This window comes from Mustela putorius, unplaced genomic scaffold (genome assembly GCF_011764305.1).
Source record: "Mustela putorius furo isolate JIRA1106 unplaced genomic scaffold, ASM1176430v1.1 tig00000056_pilon_pilon_pilon, whole genome shotgun sequence".
In the NCBI taxonomy this organism is placed as follows: Eukaryota; Metazoa; Chordata; class Mammalia; order Carnivora; family Mustelidae; genus Mustela; species Mustela putorius.
Genome location: NW_025421263.1, coordinates 3,270,114 through 3,296,571, shown reverse-complemented (window position 1 = coordinate 3,296,571; position 26,458 = coordinate 3,270,114). Strand labels below are relative to the sequence as shown.

The 26,458-nt window shown below is 41.3% G+C and overlaps 1 protein-coding gene across 7 annotated transcripts in view; it reads right to left on the bottom strand.

The window, feature by feature from the left end:
- The window catches only part of TMEM131L (transmembrane 131 like), a 160,108-nt gene that overhangs the window by 63,864 nt on the left and 69,786 nt on the right, over positions 1-26,458 (bottom strand). For all 7 annotated transcript variants that reach the window (XM_045082762.1, XM_045082816.1, XM_045082969.1 and 4 more), the window contains exons 4-7: positions 14,456-14,524; positions 9,630-9,753; positions 8,479-8,595; positions 7,499-7,609 (exon numbers count right to left, since the gene is read on the bottom strand). In XM_045082762.1, the coding sequence (XP_044938697.1) occupies positions 7,499-7,609; positions 8,479-8,595; positions 9,630-9,753; positions 14,456-14,524 (421 nt within the window). The remainder of the gene's footprint in view (positions 1-7,498; positions 7,610-8,478; positions 8,596-9,629; positions 9,754-14,455; positions 14,525-26,458) is intronic.

Sequence of the window (26,458 nt, the reverse complement as noted above, 5' to 3'; positions counted from 1 at the left end):
ATCTTACAGGGAACGACAGGTAGATACGCTATTTGGGGATCTCAAGTCGGACGCCCACTGACTCACCTATCTATTAAAAACTCTGGGGCCATGTTTATAGCAGCAATGGCCACGGTCGCCGAACTGTGGAAAGAACCAAGATGCCCTTCAACGGACGAATGGATAAGGAAGATGTGGTGCCAATACACTATGGAGTATTATGCCTCCACCAGAAAGATGAATACCTAACTTTTGTAGCAACATGGACGGGACTGGAAGAGATTATGCTGAGTGAAATAAGTCAAGCAGAGAGAGTCAATTATCATATGGTTTCACTTATTTGTGGAGCATAACAAATAGCATGGAGGACATGGGAGATAGAGAGGAGAAGGGAGTTGGGGGAAATTGGAAGGGGAGGTGAACCATGAGAGACTGTGGACTCTGAAAACCAATCTGAGGGCTTTGAAGAGGGGGGGTGGGAGGTTGGGGGAACCAGGTGGTGGGTATTATAGAGGGCACGGATTGCATGGAGCACTGGGTGTGGTGCAAAATAATGAATACTGTTGTGCTGAAAATAAATAAAAAATAAATTAAAAAACAAAAAACAAACAAACAAATAAACTCTGGGGCCCTCAGTGTACTGAACATTACACTGATGGTGAGATTGTAAAAAGGAAAAGGAAAGAGGCCCTGTCCCAGCCAGCCTCATGGAAAAGCATGGGAGAGAAATGATAGAGGACCAGGGCCCCAAATGTTCAAGCAAGGGCCTAAAAAGAGTACCGTGGGACTGGAGCACAGGTTCACCTGGGACCCTGGGAAGCCTGCAGAGGGGGTGAAACCGAACTGAGTCTCAAAGGATGGAATGAGAAGGACTGTGAGAATTACAGGAGGTGAGAGCTTATGAAGGGAAGGCAGTATATGTAAGAAGGGATGGCATATTCTTACAGTGAGCAGTTTTGGAGGCCAGCGTGGAGGAGGAAAGTAGGGGACATCTGGGGCTGCCGAGGAAGCTGGAGCAGAGGCCAAGGGCCTCCTACGCCAAGCTCTGGAAGTCAGCTAGTACAGAGCCCAGGGAAGCATTGAGGGACATTGCTTTGGAGAATGCTAGAGCAGCGGTGTGGCACATGCAATGGAGTGGAGAATGACCAGAAAAAGCCAAGGGCCAAATAACGACAAGACTACAGCAAAAGGAGAGGGACCTCAGACTCTTACTGGGACCCACTGTAACAGTGACTTCTCACCTGCTAGGAACCCTTATTTCATACAGGGCAAAATAAATGAAAAAGAAGGGCCAGATGAGAAGGTTTAAAAAGTTAAAAGCAATCTCAAGTCCTCATGTTCCTCTACTTTATTCCTAAGAGCAAACACACATGTGCAGCAGATTGACAGAAACATACACCCTCCTCTCCACGGAACTCGGCAGCCGCTACAACACACCAGGCCAGTAAGAATCTAGAGAGAAGACGAATCACACACACATATCTGTTTCCAGAAGTGAGCGAGCCATTTCATCTGATTCAACTGAGCAAGAAAAATGCAAAAGTCAGATACCAGTAGGTGAAAGACAAACAAAAAAGACCAAAATGAGCCTATATTGCAAAAAAATGAGGTAATAATTGTTCACTGACACCCTAGTTTATTCCATGAGATAGACCCATTTTTTGTTATTCCAAGCAACAAACTGGTATCTTAAGCTTAGGATATTCATATTAGAAGGGCAGAAGCAGGGGTTCCCCAGGTGGCACTCTCAGCTAAGCACCCAACTCTTGGTTTCAGCTCAGTCATGAGCTCAGGGTCATGGCACTGAGCCCCGCATCAGGCTCCATGCTCAGCGGCGAGTCCGCTGGTAGATTCTCTCTCCCTATCCCTCTGCCCCTCCCCCACTGCACTGTCTTGCTATCTCTAAAATAAATTAAATCTTAAAAAAAAAAAAAAAGAGGGCAGAAGCAATTATGATCTATATGACAATACAAATATGAACACTATTTTCCCCCTAATAGTAGAGAGAAGATTAAATAAAATGGACAGTTGGACCAATTTTCCTAAACATATGCTCTTTTAGAAAAGGAGGATAAAATACCAAATAATGCCCTTTTCAGAGTACTTTAATAAAATTATACTCTGGAGGTTAAGCTCTGTCCTGTATGCTTTACAGACGCTCATTTAATGCTTCCAAAAAAGGTAGGGTGGCTCAGTGGAAAGATCCAAGGCTTCTTGGAAACACACAGAGGTATAAGATTGGCTTTTTGATCTCATACAAGAAATTAATTTTTCCTCCAGCTTGTATCCCTAAAATAAATCCATAATTTTGGGGCATTACCTAAACTTAACTTATGTCACAGCTATCTGAATCTTATTTGTTAATTTATTAATAAATAAATAAATGCTGGGCATGGAGCCTAATGTGGGGCTTGAACTCACGACCAAGAAACCTGAGCTGAAATCAAGAGCTGGACATTTAACCAACTGAGCCATCCAGTTGCCCCAGCTACCTGAATCTTTCAATGGTTTTCGTGAGAGTAACACTGATGGACGTCACAGTATATTCGCATGAGGTGATCTGCAGCAAGTGGCAAGGATATGTGAGTGATGCCATAAAATTTCTAGTTGTTACCCCAGGAAGCAATTTTAAGGAAGTGTGAGAGAAGAGCCGTGACACCTCCTGTATATGAAAAACTCAGTATAGCAGATCCCCAGTGGAAAGAGCTCCCCTGTCTTCCATCAACATTTACTTCTTCATACGCATATACACAGTTTGTAAGAATGCGGAGAAAAGGGAGCCCTAGTGCACCTTTGGTGGCTGGTGGGAATGTAAGACGGGGCAGCCACTATGGAAACAATACAACCATTCTTTAAAATACTGAAAACAGAACTACCCTATGATCCAGCGATTCGACTTCTGAGTATTTATCCAAAGGAAATGAAAACACCAACTGGGAAAAATATCTGCACTTTCATGTTCATTGTAGCATTTTCTTTTAAGTAGGCTCCATGCCCAGGGTGGGGCCCAACACACAGGGCTTGAACTCATGATTGTGAGACCAAGACCAGAGCCGAGATCAAGAGTTGGATGCTTAACCGACTGAGCCACCCGATCATTTTTTTTTTAATCATGGGTAAGACAGGGAAACCATCTAAGTGTCTGTCAACGAATGAATGGATAAGAAAATGTGATATGTATATCCAATGCAATATTATTCAGTCAAAAAAGAAGGAAAGCCTGCCATTTGCAACAACATGGGTGGACCCAGAGAGCATTATACTAAGTGAAATAAGACAGAGAAAAACAAACATGGTCTCACTTATATGTGGACTCTATGGGGGAAAAAACCACACACACACACATGCATGCGTGCGTGCACACACACGCACACAACTGAACTCACGAGACAACAGATTCAAGATTGCCGGAGGTGGGATATGCAGGGGGAGCAGAGCGGGTGACAGTGGTGAAAATGTACAAACTCCTGATTATAAAAGCAATAAGTCCTGGAGACGTAAAGCACAGCACGCTGGGAAAAATGGTTTATAATCATGCAATTTAACCCAAAGGTTCTAGAAGCCTCCCTGTGTAGCCCTAGCTCTCCACTAATAACATATTTAAATGCTTTTTTCTAGCAATCTCCCTAAAGCCTCCTTGAAACTATGTACATTTTTGTACTCCATAATCTTATTTGGTAATTTTCCTGTTTATCCCTGGATGTGTAAAATGACTTTCACACAGTCATGCCGATGCCTGTTATTTGAGCACCTATGATGGGGTCAGTAGAGCAATGGTCTCTGCCCTGCGGAGCTGAGGTTCTAAGTGAGGGAAAGGCACGAACAGCTGTCACTATTTGTACTGAGCTCTCCATGCTCCTAGCCATCCTGGCACATGACCAAAACCTCATTCTGCTTCTCGATGTCTGAGTTACAGTGGAGGCACCTGCATCAGGTGTGTGAAGCCATACACGTTACAGTGATCTGCAGCTGTACACAGCTGTCTCTTGATTACTTTCAACTTAATTTCTCACCATGGAACTGTGTTGGGTTTGGAGCCGCAAAACAGCTGACGCCTTCCGTGATCCTCCTGACAACTGAGGATGTTGACAACTCAAATTTCTTTGACGTTTTAAAGCAATAGCTCATGGTCATGTTAAAATTGCCGTTTCATTTATATTTCCTCCACAGAGCACCAGAAGGGCTTTGCTGAACAACACTCCTAGCTTTGCAAAATACTCCAGCTGTTTTTCCTTCCCTGATTAGCAAGTCTATAGCTCGGCAGAATCAAGCAGCATCTGCTCATTTTGGAGCCTTCACCTTCTAGACACTTTATATTCAGGAATCCTTGGGTAAATCCTTGTGTGCATGTCTTTGTCTCCTGTTACCTATGTTTAAGCCAGGTAATTTTTTTTTTAATATGCAATTAAACTGAAATCCAACTCTATTTAGGCTCAGATGTGACATCAACCAGAACGTATAGCAGGCTGTACCTTTTACTCAAAGAAATCTAAAAGTTATTTGGCCCTCTTATTGTTTGAGTGAGAATTCTTTTAAATGATTGTTATCACCTTAGTTTCAGTTCTCTTAGGATTCAATGGACTCACATGAAGCAGTTGTATTTCTTTTCTCAACTTCAAATTTTATTCCTAGACACAATAAAGTTATTTCTTTTCATCTGGAGCGAAGGAGGTAAGTGAAAGCAAAGTTGAGGACATCCTAATTTCTGCCTAAGCCTTCTTACTCCCTAGCCTTCTAGCAGATCTACCTTCCAGCTCTAAACTGAGCCAGAGGTGATTTTATGAGTACCTTCTCATAAAAAGACCCTCTAACCCCTTTTGAAGGAAGCTGAACTCAAACACTACCCAGATGTTGGGTTCTCGACCGAAAAAACAGAATGAAGAAACCTTGAGACAGAGAGAATATCAAAATGAAGACATTTCTTTCTGAGGAAGATTAGCTGGCAATTTTATGCCCACTTAAAACACAACACACAAATATATGTATGTAGTTTCCATGCAGAAATATCACAGTCAGAATTTTTTCTGAGGAGTGCCATAATGATTTCTTTAGTCTAATGTAGGGTTTGTTGTTGTTTTTATTTTTTTTTTATATAGTAAGCCTTGAAAAATATAGTTTCCTTTTTTCTGAATCACAGTAAAAATAGAAGATTAAAATAGTCGCCTTTTAAGAGATATTTTTTGATATTCAGATCTTCAAAATACTGGTTTCTAACAAAAGATCAGCCCCCCAAATTTGAGTTTTAGCTACAAACTCTTAAATGTAGTGCATTTTATCACATCCCACGTGTGGTCCAATTTGAATTTGGGGGACAGAGACTTTTGAAAAGGCCAGAGTAGACACTGGCAGGTCTGTTACGGGTCCATCAGAATTGCCTGGGAGAGAGACGATGACAGCCTGGACCCAAGAAAGGTCAGTGGGCATCACAGCTAGCAGACAAGGTCTGCCAGGTACAGCGCCTGACGTGCAAGCTCTCTTCATAACAAAGTCTCCAGCAGATCTCGTGGAGAGGCCAGCAGGGTCATTGCCCTCTCCCTTACTTACCGCCTTGTCTTCCTTCAATTAACCCCTATTAACTAAGATATCTGAACACCTGTCTCTGTTTCAATACTTTTATTACCACTAACACAGAAGCTGGCATTCAAAGCTTCCAGTCTCAGTAACCAGAGAAACCTGGCCATTCGCAGTGGGCCCCCTTTGCTGAAGGAGGGCCCTGAGATAAGGCTAAAAATGTTCAGCAGGAAAAACCTACGCTATCAGCATATGCAAGTCACATTTACTCCAGCCTTTCAACCCCTACAAAAAATGCAAGTCAGATCATGCTATTCTTATGCTTGAAACCTTTCAATAGATTCCCACTGGTTTTAGGATTTAAACCAAATCCAAATTTGCAAACCTTAAGTAATTGTCCTTAAAGTCCTAGGAAGGGGTGTTATTCAATTTTATAAAAATAAAAATAATAGGTGTGCCTGGGTCAGTGTGGTTAAAGCCTCTGCCTTCGGCTCAGGTCATGATCTCTGGATCCTGGGATTGAGCCCCTCATTGGGCTTTCTGCTCAGCAGGGAGCCTGCTTCCTCCCCTCTCTCTCTCTCTGCCTGCCTCTCTGCCTACTTGTGATCTGACTGTCAAATAAATAAATAAAACCTTAAAAAAAATAATAATTTTTTTAAAATAATACAACTAATAATACTAAAAAGCCCCGAGAATTATCCAAAATGATGACAAATCTCCCAGACATTCCATTCGGGTAAATTAGTTTTGCTTGTCTTCCCACTGGGATGGAAGCTCCAGGAAGATGGAAATGCTAAAACAGTGCATGCCTATAGTAGAGGCTCAAGAAGACTACTGAATGAAGGAAAGTCCCAGATACTACTGTGACCCACACAAAGTTCTTAGCAATGTTCTTTATTCACTAATCAGAAAAAAGGATAGGTAAGGTGGAAAAGTTCATCCTACATTGGTTCAAGAGTTTTCTCCATTTCCCAAGTTATCCGTAGTCACCAGGAAATAAGTCAAGGGGGAAAAGTGATCAAACTCTATACCCTATTAATGAAATGCATATTGAAATAACATTAAATTATCATTACACTTGACCCTTGAACAATAGAAGTTGAACTATAAAGGTCCACTTATATGCAAATTCTTTTTTGATAGAGTACAGTCCTGTAAATGGATTTTTCCCTTATGATTTTAATAACATTTTCTCTAGCTTACTTTTTTCTAAGAATACAGTATATGAGATCTACAACACAGAAAACACGTTAGTCAACTATGTTATCTGTAGGGCTTCTGGTCAACAGTAGGCTATTAGTAGTTAAGTTTCTAGGGAGTCAAAAGTTATACACAGATTATAAAATGCAGAGAGGGTGGGCCCCCAGAACCCCTGCACTGTTCAAGGGTCGACTGGATACACACTCTAAAACATCGACAACATTTCTTTCCACTGAGATCCACTCAGGAAAGACTGGAAGCAGGGAGAGGGGAAGACAGTAAGACATTCCTAAAAAAATACCATTACTGGTGACCACAGAGGTTCTGTCTTCCTGAAAAGCAACCTGGCAAGATTTAACAAGCTCTACAAAATGGTTCATACTCTTTAACTACGGAATCTCTCCTTACAAAACATACCCCAAGGAAATAGGAAAGCCAAAAAGGAAATAAAGAAACTTATAAAACTTGTACATGGCCTAATGGTAATAATAATGAGAAACTGGAAACATTTCAAATGATCAAAAACAAGATTAAGCTAACTATGGGAAAGCAACACCATAGATTATACAGCCTTTCACAAGAAGTACGTAGATTCCACCAACACTTCACATATGTATATTATTTCTATATATATATATCAGGGTTTTTTTTCCAAAAAAGCAAAAAATAGTAAAAACCCAATTCTGCAACCTGGTGAGTTTAACATCTCTAACAATCCTATATAAAAAGGGCAGCAAAAGATACCTCAATTTAGAGGACTACAAAGTTTAGTGCATACCAGAATTCAAAATAAATCTATTAAAATTACCTGTGTCTGTGAAAGTCGAATGCTCTGGACCTGTGGAAGCAGAAAGTAAGCGTCTGGTAGCTGCTTTGCAGACCCTTCTGTAGAGACTCTTCGAGTGCCAATTCCAGATACCTTCCGGAAAAAAAAAAAAAGTTAATTACTCCCCTATTCATTTTGAAACATATTTGCCATAATGTTAAAATACCTTTGGAAAGGAGATTTGTATTCACCACTGTGGCCTGTAAGACTCTATTAATGCAATTATTACATGTATTTTTGTTTACAAAAGAAAGCAACAAAAGTTGCTATATTTAAGCTGAATGTTCCTCACTATAGCAAGCCTTTGCAAAAATAAACAATTTTTCTAATATGGAACCAAATGTTTAATGGAAACCAGTAAGAACTAACCACAAAAATGATAGATCTTGGCTTGATGTCACATCCTATTAAAGATGTCAGATACCACTTAAGATAAATATTCCTAACTACTTCCTGAAAAACAACAAAAAAACTCTTCCCCCTCCATCCCTGGTGCCTTGATATGAACAGTGAGCTCCCCGAGAACTGGTCCCCCCAAAACATGAAATCCATATCCCCTGATCAGAAATATTCCCGAGCCCAGGAGGGAAGGAGGCAGAAGCACTAGGGACTGCCTTTATAGCTTCTCCCTCTGGACTGTGCATGAGGTCAGGGCAGAGCTCTGAAAGCCCACTCAATTTTATAATAAAAATATAATATGGTAGACTTCCTGGTTTTGTTCCAATGCCCTTCAAAGATCCATAGTGAGAGTTACAGCTCTGTGCTTTGGGCTCAAGACAGCCAACTGTGTATAGCATGGCAGGTAGAAGAAGCGGGAAAGCTGGTGAGTTCACGTCATTAACAATCTTTCATTCTAATGATATAAACCAGGCAGCAACATTTACAAAAGTCCTTTATAAAATACCCAACCCCCCTGTTAAATCAACAACCAAATCAAGGGACGAGAGGGGAAAGTTACTTACATGATAGGGAAGGACTCCATAGGAGGAGGTATTAATAAATAAAGAACTTTCAATGCTTCCTTCTTCAGTAGGTAAGAAAATAATTCTGAAGGATGTTTTCCCCATTGCTGGAATTACCTGAAGGGAAGGTACCAAATTAGCCATTTGGAATGAACCTCTGTAAAAAAATGTCTTTCAGAGATTTCCTTTTTTGACAATTTCCCCTTAACAGATGCCTATTCTGTACCCTTGATTCATAAGTATCATGAGTCCCTGAGAATCACCAAATGGATCAAAATCCAATAATCGAAGAGAATGTTCTCAAAGAACACACCACAGACTGACCACAAGGCAGCTGCCAAGTCCTTTCACTTCAGATTGGGAATCCTATGCCCTCACCTTCTTCCTTTTCCTTCCACTTCTGCACCCATGTGTTCAATGGCCTTTACCAAACACAGTTATAACTCCACCTAAGTAAAAGGAGCCAGCAATGTACAAATTTGACAATTCCTAAAGAAAGTCAGGAGCTGCGTGTATCTGGACTATCAGAAACAAAATCCTGGGCTCCCTACTGCACCATCTCCTCAGTCCCATATTTAAAAGGAAAAAAATGTATCGGGTAGACATAAGTAAGCTAAATAAACAAATAAAACCTACTAGTAACTGGGATCTTCACTCAACATTAAAGACCACTGAAATCTAAACAACGAGGAAGAACAGGGATTGGTAGCTCTCTGCTGCCTATTAACTTTATAAGGAGCCATTCACTCCTTCCTATTCCTATATTTAGAAAGGAGTCCTGTTCTAGTAGGTTCTCCAGGCAGAGATCACAATTCTAAAAACTTGTAATGATTACTAAAGGGTTCAGCAGTTGTCGTCATTTCAAGACCCATAATATTAAGTTTCTTTAACCATGAAAATGTCCTATTAGATATATAACATTATACCTTGTTTAGACTCTAAACTTTTTTTTTCCCCATGGAGATATCAAGAGCCACCAAAATTATGGACAACTGAAAAAATAAACGCTAAAGCAAACACACAGAAGGAAAGAGTGTGGGTAGCAGGAAAAGGGGAGACAGGGAGCAGAAAGTCAAAAATGCAGGCCAAAGAAAGCAAGAAAGCCTGGCAGCCTCCCACAGCATAGTTTCCAAGAGTATATCAACACTTACCCTGCAATGAACAGGAGGCACATGAAAATGTCTAGCAGCTGTAAACACTGAATTCACCACGACCTCCCTATCCCTACTAGGGTTATAAGCATAGAGAATCTTTGCTGCAGGGTGACCCAGGAACCTAGGAGGGGAACAAGGAGAAAAAAAAACCAATGGACTGTGTGGTCGTAAATACGGCCATCCACCCACCGCTCCACCCACGCACCATGTATATGCTTTCAACCCAGAAAGCTGTTGGTGTTCATTAAAGCTAAAAGCAGCAGTGATTAAATCCGGCTATTAATAAAACATTTAATTCACAAGTCAAAACCTTTTAAAATAATCCTTTCTTTTATGAGACACTTATGCCAACCAATGGTAACACCTCTCCGACTTTGGTGTTGGAAGAATTCAACCTGCAGAGGCCGTTACATGCTTGCAAATACACAGTAGGAACTAGGTACTCGCCTAACGGGGCTCTAATTCAAAGGAAAACAGGTTTGGATAAGAAGCTGTACTCATAGAAAAACCCAGGTTTTTTGAGAGTTTCTTCTCTGAGTGATAAGTTTAAAAAGGCTTTTTGGGGGGAATGGATTTCTACTTACAAAGAGACTTTATCCTGTCTCATGAAAGGAAAAACTTAACTGTTGCTAAAGACCATTCTTCTGAGAACCAAACTCAGCAGCACTTTCCAGTGCTTGCTCTTATCCGTTTGAATCATGAGTCTTCTAGAAAATTCTGATGAAAGCTCTGGCTCCTCCCTCCACAGACAGACGCACAGAGAAGTTTCAGACATAATTTCAAAACATTCACGTTCTAAGGTAAGGATATCTGCTTTCCAGCAAACACCCTCACTGATGAGGATGCTCATGTTGATTTTTCCCTTCCTCCTCTTTTCCATCCGCTGCAAGGAAAGCAAAGGAACTGCAGAGGAATGGAGCTATCACTGGCCCACCTGGGCCCGCCTCCCTGCCATGGTCCCTGGAATCCTTCCCCTCAGATTCCTACCAGTTCAGTTTCATGGTCATACACAGAGAGCCACATACATTTCACTGAAGCCCCTTCTCCAGATGTAATGCCCTCCTCAGAAGCAGAGACCCAAATATACCGCTCTCCTTAACATGGCCTAGAAATAAAACTATATTCTATGTTAAAAATTCATCTACATTATACTTGTATTTGTCTGATTTTATTCTGATTTCTCTGATACCAAGAACTGTGTGTTTTAGAGAAAATGAAGTACATGTTGTCTTATGGACAATGGGATTTCCAAACTACCATATCCCGCCATCAAATCCTTCATATTCCTCTTCCTTTTTTTCTCTTCATGCCCAGGTCAGAGGCTAGTGTGGGGCTGGAATTCATGACCCTCAGATCAAGACCCAAGGCCGATATTAAGAGTCGGATGTTTAACCGACTGAGCCACTCAGGTACCCACACTTCCTACTTTTAATCACAAGTCTCTACTGAAAATTTAAAACAACCAATGTGTATTTTAAAAAATAAGTCCTTTACATCCAGTTATAAATAAAATACACACTAATGTGATTCTTTATTATTTTTTTGATGTTCTTATCTAATACAACTAAAATTTTTTATATTACCCTAAGGGGTCACCTCTGAGAGCTCTGCTTTGGGTGTACTGGGCTCACATTTGCCCTCTCCCTTCACTAAGTTAAATTAAATAAAGACTTCATCATTTAAGGTTTTATGTAAATACAAGGCTCAATCAAGCAAAGTTATTACTACTTATCCTCAAAGCTTTGTATCATTGGAATACAAGATGTTTAGTTTAAAAAAATACAGATATTGCCCAAACAAAAACATTTTAGAAAATCAGACCCCAAACTGTAATTCTACAGAGCCCCATGACTGCATCCACTAGAAACCTCACCAGACCTAGCGCAGACCTAGTTACCACTGTGCTATTTTTATTCTATTTTTAATTCTATTTTTAAAAGTGTTATGAGGATAAGAATTTCAGTCACTAGTGACAACTGGAAGATACTCTACTAATTTAATACTACAAAAGAATGATTAAAATCTCTTATGAATGATTAGCACTTTTAATCTCCGGACCAGCGGAATATTAACCCTTACAATAAACCCTAAGAAGTGGGCAGAATGCAGGTGAGTAACAAGATCCTGATTCTTCATCCCAGAGGGAAACTGCAGTGATGAAAAGGGGTGGGGTTTGCCCAAGGTCAACTTTGAAATAAACAATAGCAAAAGCTGAACAAAGGCAGTGAAGAAATCAGGAGAACTCTCTGGCTGAAGTTCGAATCTAATGCCTATAAAATAGACCATATGTAAAAAGTAAGGAAGAATTGGACTAATTTTAGAAATGTTCTGGGATGCCTGGGCGGCTCAGTCGGTTAAGCATCTGCCTTCAACTCAGGTCATGATCCCAGGACCTGACTGAGTCCCACATTGGGCTCTGCTCAGTGGGCAGCTGGCTTCTTCCTCTGCCCCTCACCCCACTCATGTTCTCTCTTTTTCAAATAAATAAATAAAATCTCAAAAAAAAAAAAAATAAAGAAGCATTCTAATTTAGGTTACCATTTGTTCTTACCGAGATTTTAAAAAAACTTTAGAAAAAATAATTTATTCCCATAATCATATCCTAGAGCTCACCAAAAAAAAAAAAAGGTATGTGCTGGAGAAGACTTATTCTGTCACTTCTAGTGAAATGCACCAAATTCATGAGCATCTGCAGTTCATGCTCAAGTACAATTTGAAAATGACACACACACAACTCTCTGCCTCTCTCTCTCTCTCAGATAATGCCTGCCCCCCCAGTATTCCACTATCCTTCTAGGATTGATAGAAGACTCAGCTGACAAGAGATACAACTGTACTTTGAGAACTACAAAGTACTACACAAACAAAACTGAATCATCCAAAGGTGAGACAAGGCTAAATAACCTTTGTTATTAACCTTTGTTAATAACCTTTGTAAATAAAACATTTAAAACATTTGCTTTTCAACCCGCTTCCAGTTATCAGGGCCAGAAAGGGATGCAAATAGCCAGTTAACATTTGTAGCCAAGACATCCATCCATCCATGTGCACTCTTCTCAGGACTTTTATCTTACTGAAGAGGAAATATATCATAGCCAGCATCCCATCAACTGGAGTTGTTACCTTCATCTAACTGTACTTACTACTATTCATTTTACACTATCTACCAGACTGTAATATTTTTTTCTTTTTTCTCTTCCATATCTTTATTTAAATTTGTTAGTTAACATACAATGTAATAAACAATGTTGTATTTGTAGGTATTAATGCTGTATTTGTATATAATAGACAATGTATGTATTTGTAAAAGTAGGTCCTGCATTAAAATTCCCGCTTACCATAAAGACTTTTCACCTAAGTAAAGCGATCTCTCAGAATCTCAAACCAGTGAAGTTTTTTCATAAATTCAGCTTTGAACACTTCTTTACTGAACAGTAAAAATGTGCAAATTCAAACACAAAGAGGCAGACACCTAGAATATTGTAAAGACAGCCAGCACCCTTCCCACTTTCCTCTCTTCTTCCCTTTACAGAATCACCATTAAAAGCTCAACATGTACTTAATTCTACGTTTAACATTCCTTCTCCTTTACGGCAGCTCTAACCTTTTGCTGACCAGAAGGAAAGGGCAAGAAGGCCGTCCAGAGGAGTCAAGGAGGGCGTCCCAGGTGCTCTCCCAACACCATGCCTACTTCACTCACCTAACTCTTCTTGTAACTCAAAACAGCTCTTCATGAAATGAATGTTCCAGGCTGCTGAAGCAAGCGGGGCTCTGACACCTAAACACTTTTACTTCCATACTTGAAACTCTAGGAACGTGGCACAGTATCTCCTCAGAGCCAAGACATTCTACATCCAAGGTGTTGAATACCAGAGGTTTCCAACTTCAACCACTGTAAGCATTACAGCCTACAAGAGTCCTTCAGTTCTCCCTTCTACTCAGCATCGCCCTTCTCCTAACTTCTCCAAGTTCCCAGATTCGTCCCTCAACCAACAATCAAGTCATGTTCCCTTCATCTTCAGGGTTCTGAACGTGATGAGGGCATCATTGTACTTAGGATGAGTAAGTAACTGCAGCTTATATGCTGTCTTTCCCACTGTGTTTCAAAATCTTGAATGGAGCAACTAATGTCTGTACTGTACATAACAAAGCATAACAAGCAGTAAAAACAAGCAAATGGATCTAAGGCAAAGAATTCCAAAACCATCAATATTTATAGTATTTTTCACTATAAAATAACTTGATTTGTTACAGAAAAACAATATTGACTTATTAAATTCCAGTCACTTAATATTGACTTCTTATTAAATTTCAATCACTTCTTATTAAATTCCAATCACATTTTAAGGAGTATTTATTAAAAACTGAAGAAATCGGGGCGCCTAGGTGGCTCAGTGGGTTAAGCCTCTGCCTCCGGCTCAGGTCATTATCTCAGGGTCCTGGGATGGAGCCCCGTGTCAGGCTCTCGGCTCAGCAGCAGGGAGCCTGCTTCCCTTCTTCTCTCTCTGCCTGCCTCTTTGCCTACTTGTGATCTCTGTCTGTCAAATGAATAAATAAAATCTTAAAAAAAAAAAAAAAAAGAAATGGCTAAAACAATCTTACATTCTCCCTTTCACAAAAATATTCCTCTGAACAAGTCCCAGGATCAATATCCCTCATATTACTAATATACTTAAAATGTATTTAACATTTTATTTATAGATATATAAATGTGCTATATATAAATACATTTTAAATATATTAATATATATATAAATGATATCCTGAAAACAAAAAATGTAAATAAAACAAGTTATTAAGAATTATAAAGAAAAGATACTTACTGAATTCCAAAATCTAGAACTGATGGCTGAAAATGTAAGCCCTTTCCACTGAACAGTTTGTCTGAAAAGCTAAAAAAGAAAAGACAAGACAGATTAATTTTGTTGTAGTTTTGAGATTTAAATGCTGAGTTAAGAATATATATATACTTAGGCCAATGGTTCTCATGAGCTATAATTTTCCTTCCTTATAGATGAGTCTAAATTGGTTTTAAATGTAAAAACTGAATTATGAGAAGTCTAATATAATTCTACAGCTGCAAAAATTTAAGATACTTTTAGATGATGGTTAATGTAACTTCATATCAAATGTATAGATTCTATAAGTGTTCACCAAAAAACAGACTGCATATAAGTTTTAATAGGCTTCATTTCTGGATGCATTTGAGTAACATGACTATTTTCATAAACTTTAAATCAAGACAAGACATACAAGTAAGGTGGGTGGGGGTGAGCGACTAGAGAGGGAGATTTGGTCTCTAAATTAGTAGACTATTTGTAACAGGGAAAGGATGGGGGAGTGTAGACAGGGTTGCTCCTCAATGCTGAAACCATCCCCAAATCTGTATTTATAAGAATAATCATTACATAAAACCTCACATGGCAGGTCATATCCTTCTGCAGTTCTTAATCATTACAATGATTTTTCTTTAGAACCAAGACATAAATTAACATACCAAAAAACATATAAAGAAAACAAACAGAAGAAAAAACATATGTATAACATAATAACACAATATACATACACATACATAAATACACTTAATGACATAAAATGCAAAGCCCATGGTATGTATGTGTATGTGTGTATGTGTGATATATACACCAAGAAACTATCAGTCATCATATGACATTTTATTTTCTAAAAAATAGTTATTTGAGAGAGAGAGAGATACAGCATGCACACAGAGAGAGAATCTCAAGCAGACTCCATGCTGAGCACAGAGTCCAACTCAGGGCTCAACCTCATGACCCAGAGATAAAGACCTGAACCAAAATCAAGAGTTAGATGCTTAACCAACTAAGCCACCCAGGCACCCGGTTTATATGACCTTCGGAAGCCATGTAATTCAAAAACATTTAACTGAAGAGCCCCAAAATGTAACAAGTGTAGCTATTTTCAAAAACTCCAGCAAACTTTCCAAAATACAATCTTTCCACCTAGCGCTCCACCAAACATGGTCCCAAGACTGGGTCCAGGAGTGGACATCTGAGTTTCAGAGCCTCTGGCCAATAGAAGCTTTGTGACCTTCAGCAAGCTGGTCTCCCATTTTCCCTTAAGGTGCAGACAACACAGAGACCAGAGAACCCCTCCCAAACCCTCATCTGACAGGGAGAATCCTGGCTGCAATCTTCCCTTCCTCCCTCCACTTCACTGCCCCTATCTAAATCAAGGGGACAGTTCAGTCTTCACCAGCCCAACTTCTGCCACTTCTCCACTTGTGTTGAACTTGAGCAGAGAAGAGGCATGCTGATTACTGGTCTCCCTCCAACCCCAAAAGGCTAGGACTCCCTCCATAACTTGTGTACAAAAAGGCCACTAACTCACCTAGTTGCCTCCAGAAATGTTTCGGAGAATCCTAGTAAGTGACAGATGTAAAGAAATGTGAACATCAGATCGAGCTGGCCAGGGCTCAGCATCCCAGAAGAAAAACAAAACAGGCAACTTCACATGCCAAAAACTGTCTTAGAAAAGTCAGGCTACTGCATAAGTATTAAGCAAAATAACTATAGTCTCCTCTGTCCTGTGCACCGGAAGTGGACTTACATTGGATTTCACACCCAACTTCAGAATGAAGACAAGGTTTTAAGGATTTAAGCAATTCACTCAAGATCACATAGCTACTAAGAGAGCCAGAATTCCAATGCAGGTCTGTTGAGGTCAGAAACTTGAAGCTAGTATGTAGTTCAGGCTTATCCAAGTTCACAGGACCCACCCAAGGAACCAAGGCAGTCTAGTGGCTGGGTGAGGGTTTGGGCTTCAGAATGCAGACAAACTTAAATTCCAGGCCCAAGGTCACCACTCTCTAGTCCTGAGCGGGTCAATCACTTCTCACAAGTCCCAGCCTTACAATTTTAAAATGAAGATGGCAACAGTATCTACCATATAATTATCCTGAGGTTAAAATGAGAGAATAATGCCTTTGCTTTGTGCCTGGCACATAGTTAAAATTAAAAGTGCAATAAATATTAGATCATGTTACTAAGAGGAAGACTGTCACCTGACAAGAAAAGTAATGAGAGCAGATGGAGAAGCCGATCGAATTTGAGTCAGAGCTGACCTGGGGATTTAAAAGTCCCGAATGGGTAGCAGTAATTCTCTCTGAATAGAACAAATGAAATATAAACATACATTATATGTTTATTAAATAAATAAATATGCAACTATTTAACATCCAAAAAAAAAAAAGAGAGAGAGAACAAATGAAACATAAACCTGGGCCATCTCCTATCATAACCAGAGATTTTTAAAGCCCACAATCAGGAAGTTTAACAAACCCAACAGTAGTCAGCTATGTACGGTCCACCTTAAAGCTATAAACTACACATGGTCAGCATTTCCCTAACTTCAGAAAAAAAAAAAAACCTATTTTAATTTTATCATGGAGAAGTAAAATCATGTCACTATTTCTCTCTAAAACTCACAGAACGGATTTATTTTTTCTCTTTGGTCAGTTTCAGCTCACTTGACTTTGACAATTTGGAAAGGAGATCAAGTTATAAGGAGCTTTAACATCACTGTCTTGAGTTAAAAAGTTAGTTCTCAAAGATAAAACTGCTTTAGTGTAGATACTACCCTGGACAATACCTGCTCACACACACATGCCCTCAAGTATTTGTTAAAAACTGAAGGGGGAAAAGACAGAGCAAACTGCCAAAATTAAGCCAACTGTGGACATCAACAACCATCCTCAAATATCACTGGTGGCAAAGAAATTACACTGTGTTTAAAGATGCCAAAGTTTCATTTCCAACTCGATGACATCCAAGTAACTTAAGCCTTAGGAGTTACAGCAGTAAAAGACAAAATTCCCTCCTTTTTCTCCCTTACTCAAAAAGTCAGCATTAACCTTTTCATATGTGTGCCCCTCAATAGTGTGAATGCTTCCCTTACGCCACAGCTCACCTGCCCTCTTTCACTCTTAGGATTCCCCTCATCTGGCATAAAAGAAACTCAGATATCTTACAAAAACAAATGATAAATTCATGCCACATATTTCTAATGTTCACCCCAGTCCCACCAACAAGATAATTCTAAGGAAAAGCCCTTTATGAGAAGAGGAAAATAAACAAAGGGCCATTTTGCTTCCCTAACAGGAGCACAGGGAGAGGAGTCGAGGTGACGGTTATTTGAGGTGAGGGAGCTCTTGTTTATAGGAACCCTGCCCCCCACACTCTCTTAGCCCTTCTGAGGACACTGGCTGTCCCAGTGTTGACTCCTAACTCACCAGCAGGACATGTGGACAAGGAATTCTACACATGATATTTGGAAAGAATATCATCACCTAAGATTATCTGAATGTTTTCCTCTTTTATCTTTTTTTTTTCCAGAAACTTCAGCTCTTTTCTCTTTCTATAAAAAATAAACAAAACAACAACAAAAACAGTTCCAAAAAGTGGGTAGCATAAGAGAAAAGGAATTTCTGTGGAAAAGAGAAGACCTTGGTTCAGGTCCCAGGTCCGTTTTGAGTTTCCTCTTTGGCAAACTGCAGGAGCACGGCTCTGACATCCTTACAGGAGCACTCAGATGCCCAGACTCCATATTCCTAGGAAAATTAAATCTCTGACATCAGACACACTCACTGAAACATTTCAGTCCAGTGACTCCGACATGGAAATGGATTAACTATAACCAACTGTTCTGGCCATTCAGAAATGCTATCTGACCAACAAACGCATCAGGGCAAATGCAGTGCTCCACCTCTCTGGAATGAGAAACAGGGCCCAGCAGCTGCAGACCTGGCCTCCTGGCCTACACTCAGTATGGACTGGCTGCCCTGGGGCAGAGGCTTAGCTTGAGGAAGATTCTCCCCTCAAGCTTATGATCCAGGACACCAGACAAGGCTTGTAGGCCAATAAGCCAAACTCAAAGATCAAGAAAATTCAAAGAGAAGAACAGAAATCTCTGAAATGGCCAGGAAAGCTCGGGGGTGGGGGTGGGAGGAGTCAGGGGCTTCAAAGAACAGTGACCTCGAATGGAAACTGAAGGGAGGCCACTTGAACAAAGCTAACAGCAAGAGGGAAGACAGAGAGGCTAAGGAGAGCACTGGCCACATCTGGAGCACACCATCCGAGCGAGGAAAACACACTAGGCAGTTGGCCTGGCAGCTCTGAATGGTGGAGTGCTGAGCAGGAAGAGTGAGGACAGGAGGGAGCAGAAAGGGGGGCAGCCAACGATGAGGCCTTGCTGGAGGACGAGAACGCGGGTGAGGACACAAGCCTAACATGCGCCACAATGTGCCCTGAAAAGAGTCTCATGCACTGTAGGTCTGTGCCGGGCCTTTACTCCTAAAGGGACCTGAAGGTTTAATCAGTTTCTGGAGAAGACAAACGAGGTTTCCGAAAATAGCACACACAGGCTGTTGTCACCCTTGCTGAACAGGTAAAAATTAAGCGTTGACAGGGATCTGAGAAACAATGGTGACCAGCTCCAGGGAGGATGGAACTGTCTGGTTTTCCATATTCCTAAATGGCCTGGTTTTCCTTAGCCTCTCAAAGCCCTAACAGCTGCAGCTCTCTGCCTTTTCCATGCAAACTCTTTCAGTCCCTAACAGCTGCAGCTCTCTGCCTTTTCCATGCAAACTCTTTCAGTCCATTGAGAGAGGGCCATGACCAGGCTATAGGCACTGGATGAGCACCAGGACAAGAGGACTGGCTTCCCATGTGTTCTGCAAAACCCTCTCTGCCTGAGAAAGGTAACAAAGGAGACCGTAGCATAATAATACTATTGTCTAGACTCTGAAACATTCAAAGAAAAACCTGTTATGCTATTGAGCTACCTCCTGGGCTCTTCTCCCTAGCTGGGAGAACAGGGGGTGCCCATCAGAGACCAGTGCTGCCAATGCTGGAAAAGACCTACAGATTCACAAAGGTAGAGATTCGTACACTGTCAGACCCCTTGGACCCTGAGCCAACAGCAGGTATTTTCAGGACTCAGCTGTTATTCCCATGAACCTGGAGGGATTTCAGTACTTTTCCGTTATACAGGAGAACTGGAAAGGACCCCTGCATAGACAGAAACAGCTCCTGCCTGGGGCAGCCCTTACCAAAGCCTGCCAATGCCAGTGTTAGACCTCCACAGGTCCCCACGGACAGGAAGCCCAGAAGCGGCCCTCCCTGATCACTTCTGTGATTCAATGGTGCCCAGCTTTACAGACCACTGTGAAAAAGCCCAAACTGCATGATTTATGAAGTAAGTTCTAGAAGTACATGAGTTATGAAATTCCACATTGTAATATTAGTACTCCAAACTGCTTTCAGCTCTTACTTTTAACTTAAAAAATATTTCTCCCAGAAGTTTACAGAAGAAAAATATGATAGACACACGCACATCTCCTAAGGTCAGAACGGCCATTCTTCCTGGAGAAGTAACAACTGGTGAAGAACCACATGACAGTGAAGGCAGACACCAGTATTTTCCCCCTGGAATTCCCAAAATGGGGGGAAAAAACTATTTGGCTGGACATGATTTTCCTAGCTTCTATTACAGAAAGCCTCTGACTTTAAGGTCAAAGTCAAGAGGAAAGTCCTTGGAGCAATAATACCAGCAGCAGTCTGTCAGAGACACTCTCACTGGTAATGGGATATCCGCGTGTTGGGGTATGGCATGTTCCCAAGGCCAGGACAAAAGTTGTGCACACCAATCTGTCCCTCGAGTTGCAAAGGCATTCTCCCAGTTCATACCACCCATGGATGAGGCAGGCATTCCTTCTCTCAAAGACTAAGGTTCTAAGGCACGTTTCTGGATGGAACCTGGGTTGATGACAGGTCCTTACCCACCATGCCCTCTCCAGGATGTTCAACGTCCCCTCCTGCTGTCCTCCTTCTCCACTTAGACACAGGAGAGGTTCACGCTTCTGTCACTTGGGAAAACCCTTTGACCTTCATCCCTTCAGCTTTGGGCAAAGGTAACAACAGCAAGTACACTTACTAAGCACTCACAGTGTACCAGATGCTGAGCCCAGCACTGTCCCATGTAATCCTCAGAACCCTGTGTGGACACCATTATTATTGCATTTCCATACCCAAAGAAACCGACGTTTTGGGCATTTAAACAACCAGCCAAAGCCCACTCCGCTGCCAGGTGACTGACAGGGAAGAAGCCCCTGTGTTACACTGCCTCCCACCAATGTCGCTGGTGTCCTGCCCCCTCACTCTCCCAGAAATGCTTTGCTGAGGTCATCAGTGAGGACATGCCAGGAAGGCAAGTGCTGACGTTACTCAATCTGCCTGGCTCTTCTCCTGAAGGGTCCCTCCTTGGTTTCTAGAAAATCTCACCCAGTCTCCCCCTTTCCTCTGTGCTGCTCCTTCTCAGCTCCCTGTCAAGCTCCTCTCCTCCACATGACTGTCCCCTCAGTGCTCCCTAAATTCTCTCTCTGGCCTGTCACATCTACCCACAAGTTTCAGCTATCACCAGCTAGGTGATGCTTTCCTATATGGACATCTGTCATCTCCTTGTGCAGCATCCAGGTTTCCTTACTTTAACCACAGACTTCCCAGTGCCACCCCTCCTGGATTCTGAAAGGGCCAGTTACTCATTTTTCTAGCCCTGCTTTGTAGTCAAGATGCTGACATGTGACTGGGACTTGGCCAGATTCGCCTGCCAGAAGAGGCCATCGGGAGCTGGGGCCACATGGAAGGGAAGGAAGCAGAGAATCATCCTGGGAATGAGCTGGGCAGCCAGGCAGCGGGGCAGAAGTCAAGGACAGCAGTGTCCTCGGCATCTGCTTCCATGGCACAATCCTGGCTGTGCTTCTATCTGCTACAACCCACTTCCTTGCTTTGTTTTCTGAGCCTGGTTCTTCAGTCTTCCTAGAGATTCTGAGAGCGGCCCAACATCTTCTCAATAAATTCCTTTCCTGCTTCAATCAGCCATAACTGGTTTCTGTGGTTTGACTGATTCATTTCCCAAGACTGTATATCTGTGGCCTAGACCCCTCTGCTGAGCTCCTGCCTTGGGTTTCCAAATGTACCAGACACCATCCCACAGACGGCCTCCAGCCCTGTCCCAATGGAATCCATGGCAGAGTTCAGCATCTGGCTGGGACTCCACTGTTGGATCACAGGGCACCGCCCACTAGTCTCCCCCAGGCCATGGTTGCTCTTGCTGTGGTTTCAGTCACCTGCATCACCCCCAGTCCAGAAGCAGATAATCTTTCTTCTGGTACATAGCCAGAAAGTCAATAGGAGCCTCAGGCTAAGTCACAAAGCCTATAGCACTCACCTCCTACATCTCACTAGGGCAGCATTTGACATCTCACATTATCACAAGAATGGTGAGTGCAGTACAATAAAGTATTTTGAAAGAGCTCACATTTATATAACTTTCATGTATACTGTCATAACTGTTCTATTTTGTTACTATTGGTGTTAATCTGCTATTGTGCCTAATTCATAAATTAAACTTTATCATGGGTATGTATGATTAGGAATAAAAACAGCACAGCTGATCCTTGAACACAGGTTTGAAGTGCATGGGTCCACTTGTACACAAATTTTTTTCAATAAATTTGATACTGTAAATGAATTTTCTCTTCTTTATGATTTTAACATTTTCCCACTCCAGCTTATTTTATGGTAAGAATACAGTGTGTAATTCACAGAACCTACAAAATGTGTTAAAAGCCTATTTAGGTGATCAATAAGGCTTCCAGTCAACCAGTCAGTCTGTAGTGAAGATTTGGGAGAATCAAAAGTTATACATGGATTTTCAGCTGCACCAGGAGTTAAGTACCTCCAGCCCCACTATGTTTAAGGGTCAACTGCACAGATAGAGCTCAGTACTATTTGAGTTTCAGGCATCCACGGGGGCTTTTGAAATTTATCCTCAGTGGATATAGGACTGCCCATCTTGGTGACTGATGGCCTACCTGCCCGCGGGGGGGGGGGGGGGGGCACGGACTTGTGGAGATTCTGACTCCTGTACTCTTCTGAACTCCCCATGCAATGGATGCTGAAGGCCCTGTGGGGACATTCACACCCCTCAGATCTGTCCCTGCCTTCTAGTGGCACTAAGAGGACCTTATGTTCAAAAGGCATTTGCAATACTGTCATTTGTTACTATTTATTTCTCATATATATTTGGTCTTTGTCCACAGTTTATGGATCACAGCTCCCAAACTCTTGGGATTTCCCAAATGTTAAGGGTGATAAAGGAGTCTTCTGTTATGTTAATGAATGTTGGAACCCAACTGAGGGGGGGGGGGCTGGTTGCCAGGGGAAACAACCTTGTGATCAGAGACTTGGAACTTTCTTTCTCTGCCCCAACCTCCTCCTGTAGGGGTGGGGGACAGCACTGGAGATTGGTTCAGCTGATGGCCAGTGACTTAATCTATCTTTATTTTGGAGCACCGGGTGTGATGCATAAACAATGAATTCTGTTACATTGAAATTCAAAAAAATTAAAAATTAAAAAGAAAGAAAGAAAGAAAGAAAGCACGCAAGCAAGCAAGCAAGCAAGCAAGCCAGCCTCCACATAAAACCAGAGACTACTTCCTAGGGCTTCTGGATTGGTGAACTGGTAGGGAGGCAGAAAGAGTGGAAGGTGTAGAGAGGGCATGGAAGCTCAGCGCCCTTTCCCCAGACCCGGTCCTATGCGTCTCTTCCTTTGGCTGTTGATTCATATCCTTTATGATAGCCTTTTAAAAATGTATGAATCTAAGTGTTTCCCTGATTTCTGACAGCATTCTAGTAAATTAATCAAACCTAAGGAGAAGGTCATTGGAACCACCAATCTGAACCTGTCAGTCAGAAGCACAAGTAACAGTCACAATGCCAACAGGCTTGTGACTGTCATCTGAAGTGGGAGCCAGAGGAGAGGGCTGTCTTGTAGGTCTGAGCCCTTAACTTATGCAATCTTTGAGTCAGAACTGAGTTGAATTCTTGGACATCCTGCTGGTGTCCTAGAATTGCTTGGTGTTATATGTGGGGGAACACCCACGCACATTGGAATTGGATCTGGGAACCCTCAAAGAGCACTGTCTTTTCATTTCAAATAATTTTAAAATATATTATTGTATTTACATCACAATCCACATGCCATAAAGAACTCCTTTAGCTAAGGGACTAAATTTGCAAAAAAAAAAAAAAAAAAAAAAAAAAAGAAGAAGAAGAAAGAAAGAAAAGAAAAGGCAAAATAAATTTATAAATAAATGAAAGAGGAGGCCAATAATTAAGCCCATGTTTCCTAACTCCTGTTCCAACTTAAGCCTTAGTGCAATTTATGGCTTCCCATCTACAGTTTAAAGATGTAATAACACATTTTCCTAGATTCTACTATATGTTAAAATAATTGTAACTTTTATATCTGCAGAACACCAAATGCATTTTGCACTACCTTTCCATTTCTAGGACACCAAGTTAGGATGAAAAAGGAATTCAGTCTCTAAGCAGCAAAAGAGTTGGCCAGATGCTACAATCAGAAGTGGAAGCCAAGGCAGAAATTCACATGAACACTAAGGGAATGGGGAGACTCAGGATGAAGGACTTATCCTTCTCAGTCACAGGTAGACAATCCAAGTTTCTGCAATACTATGGCTATTTCTAGAAAACCAAATATGAGCTACTGAAGTGTCCATATAACTTTAAATATTAGTTCTCTGAACATTAAGACCCAGCTATTTTTTAAAGCTCATCTACAACCCTTTCAGCAACTGGATAGTTATACTTATTTACATGATGAAAGCAGCAATGCCAAATCACACTGCCATTAATTTCTTCAGTTTCCCTGCATTAAGAGATTATAACAGCCAAAGCAGTTTGAACCAAAGGCTTATGGTCTTGCATATAAGACAAGGTGGAGCACAGTCCCTGAGATGGAAAAAATGGGTGTGGAGCAGGTTAGGAAGTGTTCTGGAAGAGGTGGCACAGAGTAGGGCTTGGAAGGCTGGATACGCTGTCTTCAGGTGAAATGAAGGAGGAATTCCAGACAAGGGGAGAAACAGAAATTAAGGCACACAGACCACAGTAAGGCAAAGAAGGAAAAACACTGACGTATGCAAAGCAATTTCTTAGTTTCTTGGTAGAATGAAAGAATAATACTATGTCATTTCACATCCCAGAGCAACACTTTAATTCAAACACAATGAACTCATTAAAAAAAAAAAAAAATTTAAGTTTTATTTATTTAAGTGATCTCTACACTCAACATTGGGTCTTGCACTCATGACCCCGAGATCAAGAGTCAGATGCTCTACCAACTGAGTCGGCTAGGTGCCCCAGTTTTTTTTTTTTTTTTTTTTTTTAAATTCCCAATGTGAGCAATATAGCAAAATCATCTTCAGGCAATTACAGAGACTATTAGCAATCCTGTTGGAAAACTTTAGTGAAAAATGTCAATACTTTTTAACTGTTTATCGTGGCCTTCTTGGCCAGAGCAAGTGAACGACTCATGGCATGAGCTTATTGGGAAGGCAAGGCGATGGTTAGTCTCGCCCAATGCTAACTTGTGTGTCCAGGCATTCCTGTTTCTCAGAATACCTGGACAAGTCACTCTCCAACAAGGTCAGTTCTTCTTTAAAAGTGAAACAAAAAGTGAAACTGCCCTCTGATTTTTTTGGTTTGTTTTTGTTGTTGTTGTTGTTGTTAATGTAGCAGCAGCTCTTTTAACTGGCCTGTCAAGCTGTCTACGAAACACCATGGCTCACACCACACACTTGCCCACAGAGCATGGCTTCCAACTGCCAAACTCACGTCTTGTAGGACAGAACACCCTGTCAGAATGGCTCAGACGCTGGTTTTTCTCATGTGAAACCCAAGTAATACTGACACCGGAGAAACTAGACTAGAATGTTCCCAGAAAGACAAGTACACCTAACTACAAATCAGAGGGGCTGGGTTATTTTTTTTCCCTAGGGACTGCAGCGGGTGAGTGGGGAAGGCTTAAAAACGTGTTGTGTCAAAAACAATCTCCCCTGGAGAGATAATGGTAAAGGTTTCGTGGTTTCTTTCCCAGGGTTCTGTGTGACAGGAATTTGTTCTTCAGGCCTTATTATCTCTTCTCTCCCTCTTATATATCATTTTTTGCTGGCTTTTTCCAGGCTCCCTTGCAGCTGGGTATGGCTATGGGACCAAGTTCCAACAAATGGGAGGTAAGCTGGAGTATTGTGCAGCTGCTTCCAGGAACCCTCTGGACCTCTCCTTCATTCCTTCCTCCTACCTGCTGTCATGGATACAAGTGTCTCCGTCCTGCATCCTGAGTACCAGGCCCAGGACCCTAGGGAAGGCAATGCATGATCTGGAGGGAGCAGTGGTCCCTGAACACTTCCTGGCGCCAAAAGCTGTGGAATCCGGACTCTCACAGAAGAGACAAAACTACTTTTTTTTTTTGCCTTATTTTTAAAAATTTATATAAAATCAATTAATCAATATATTATGTATTAGTTTCAGAGGTAGAGTTTGTGATTCATCAGTTGTACACAACACCCAGTGCTCATCACATCAGGTGCCCTCCTTAATGCCCATCGCCCAGTTACCCCATTCCAAACCCACCTCCCCTCCAGTAACTCTCAGTTTATTTCCTGGAGTTAAGAGTCTCTATTATTTGCCTCCCTCTCTGTTTTTATCTTATTTTATTTTTCCTTCCCTTCCCCTATGTTCATCTGTTGTTTCTCAAATTCCACGAATGAATGAAATCAATATAGTATTTGTCTTTACCCGACTGACTTATTTTGCTTAGCATAATACCCTCTAGTTCCATCTATGTTGTTGTAAATGGCAAGGTTTCATTTCTTTTGATGGCTGAGTAATATTCCATTGTGTGTATATATCTCACATCTTCTCTATCTA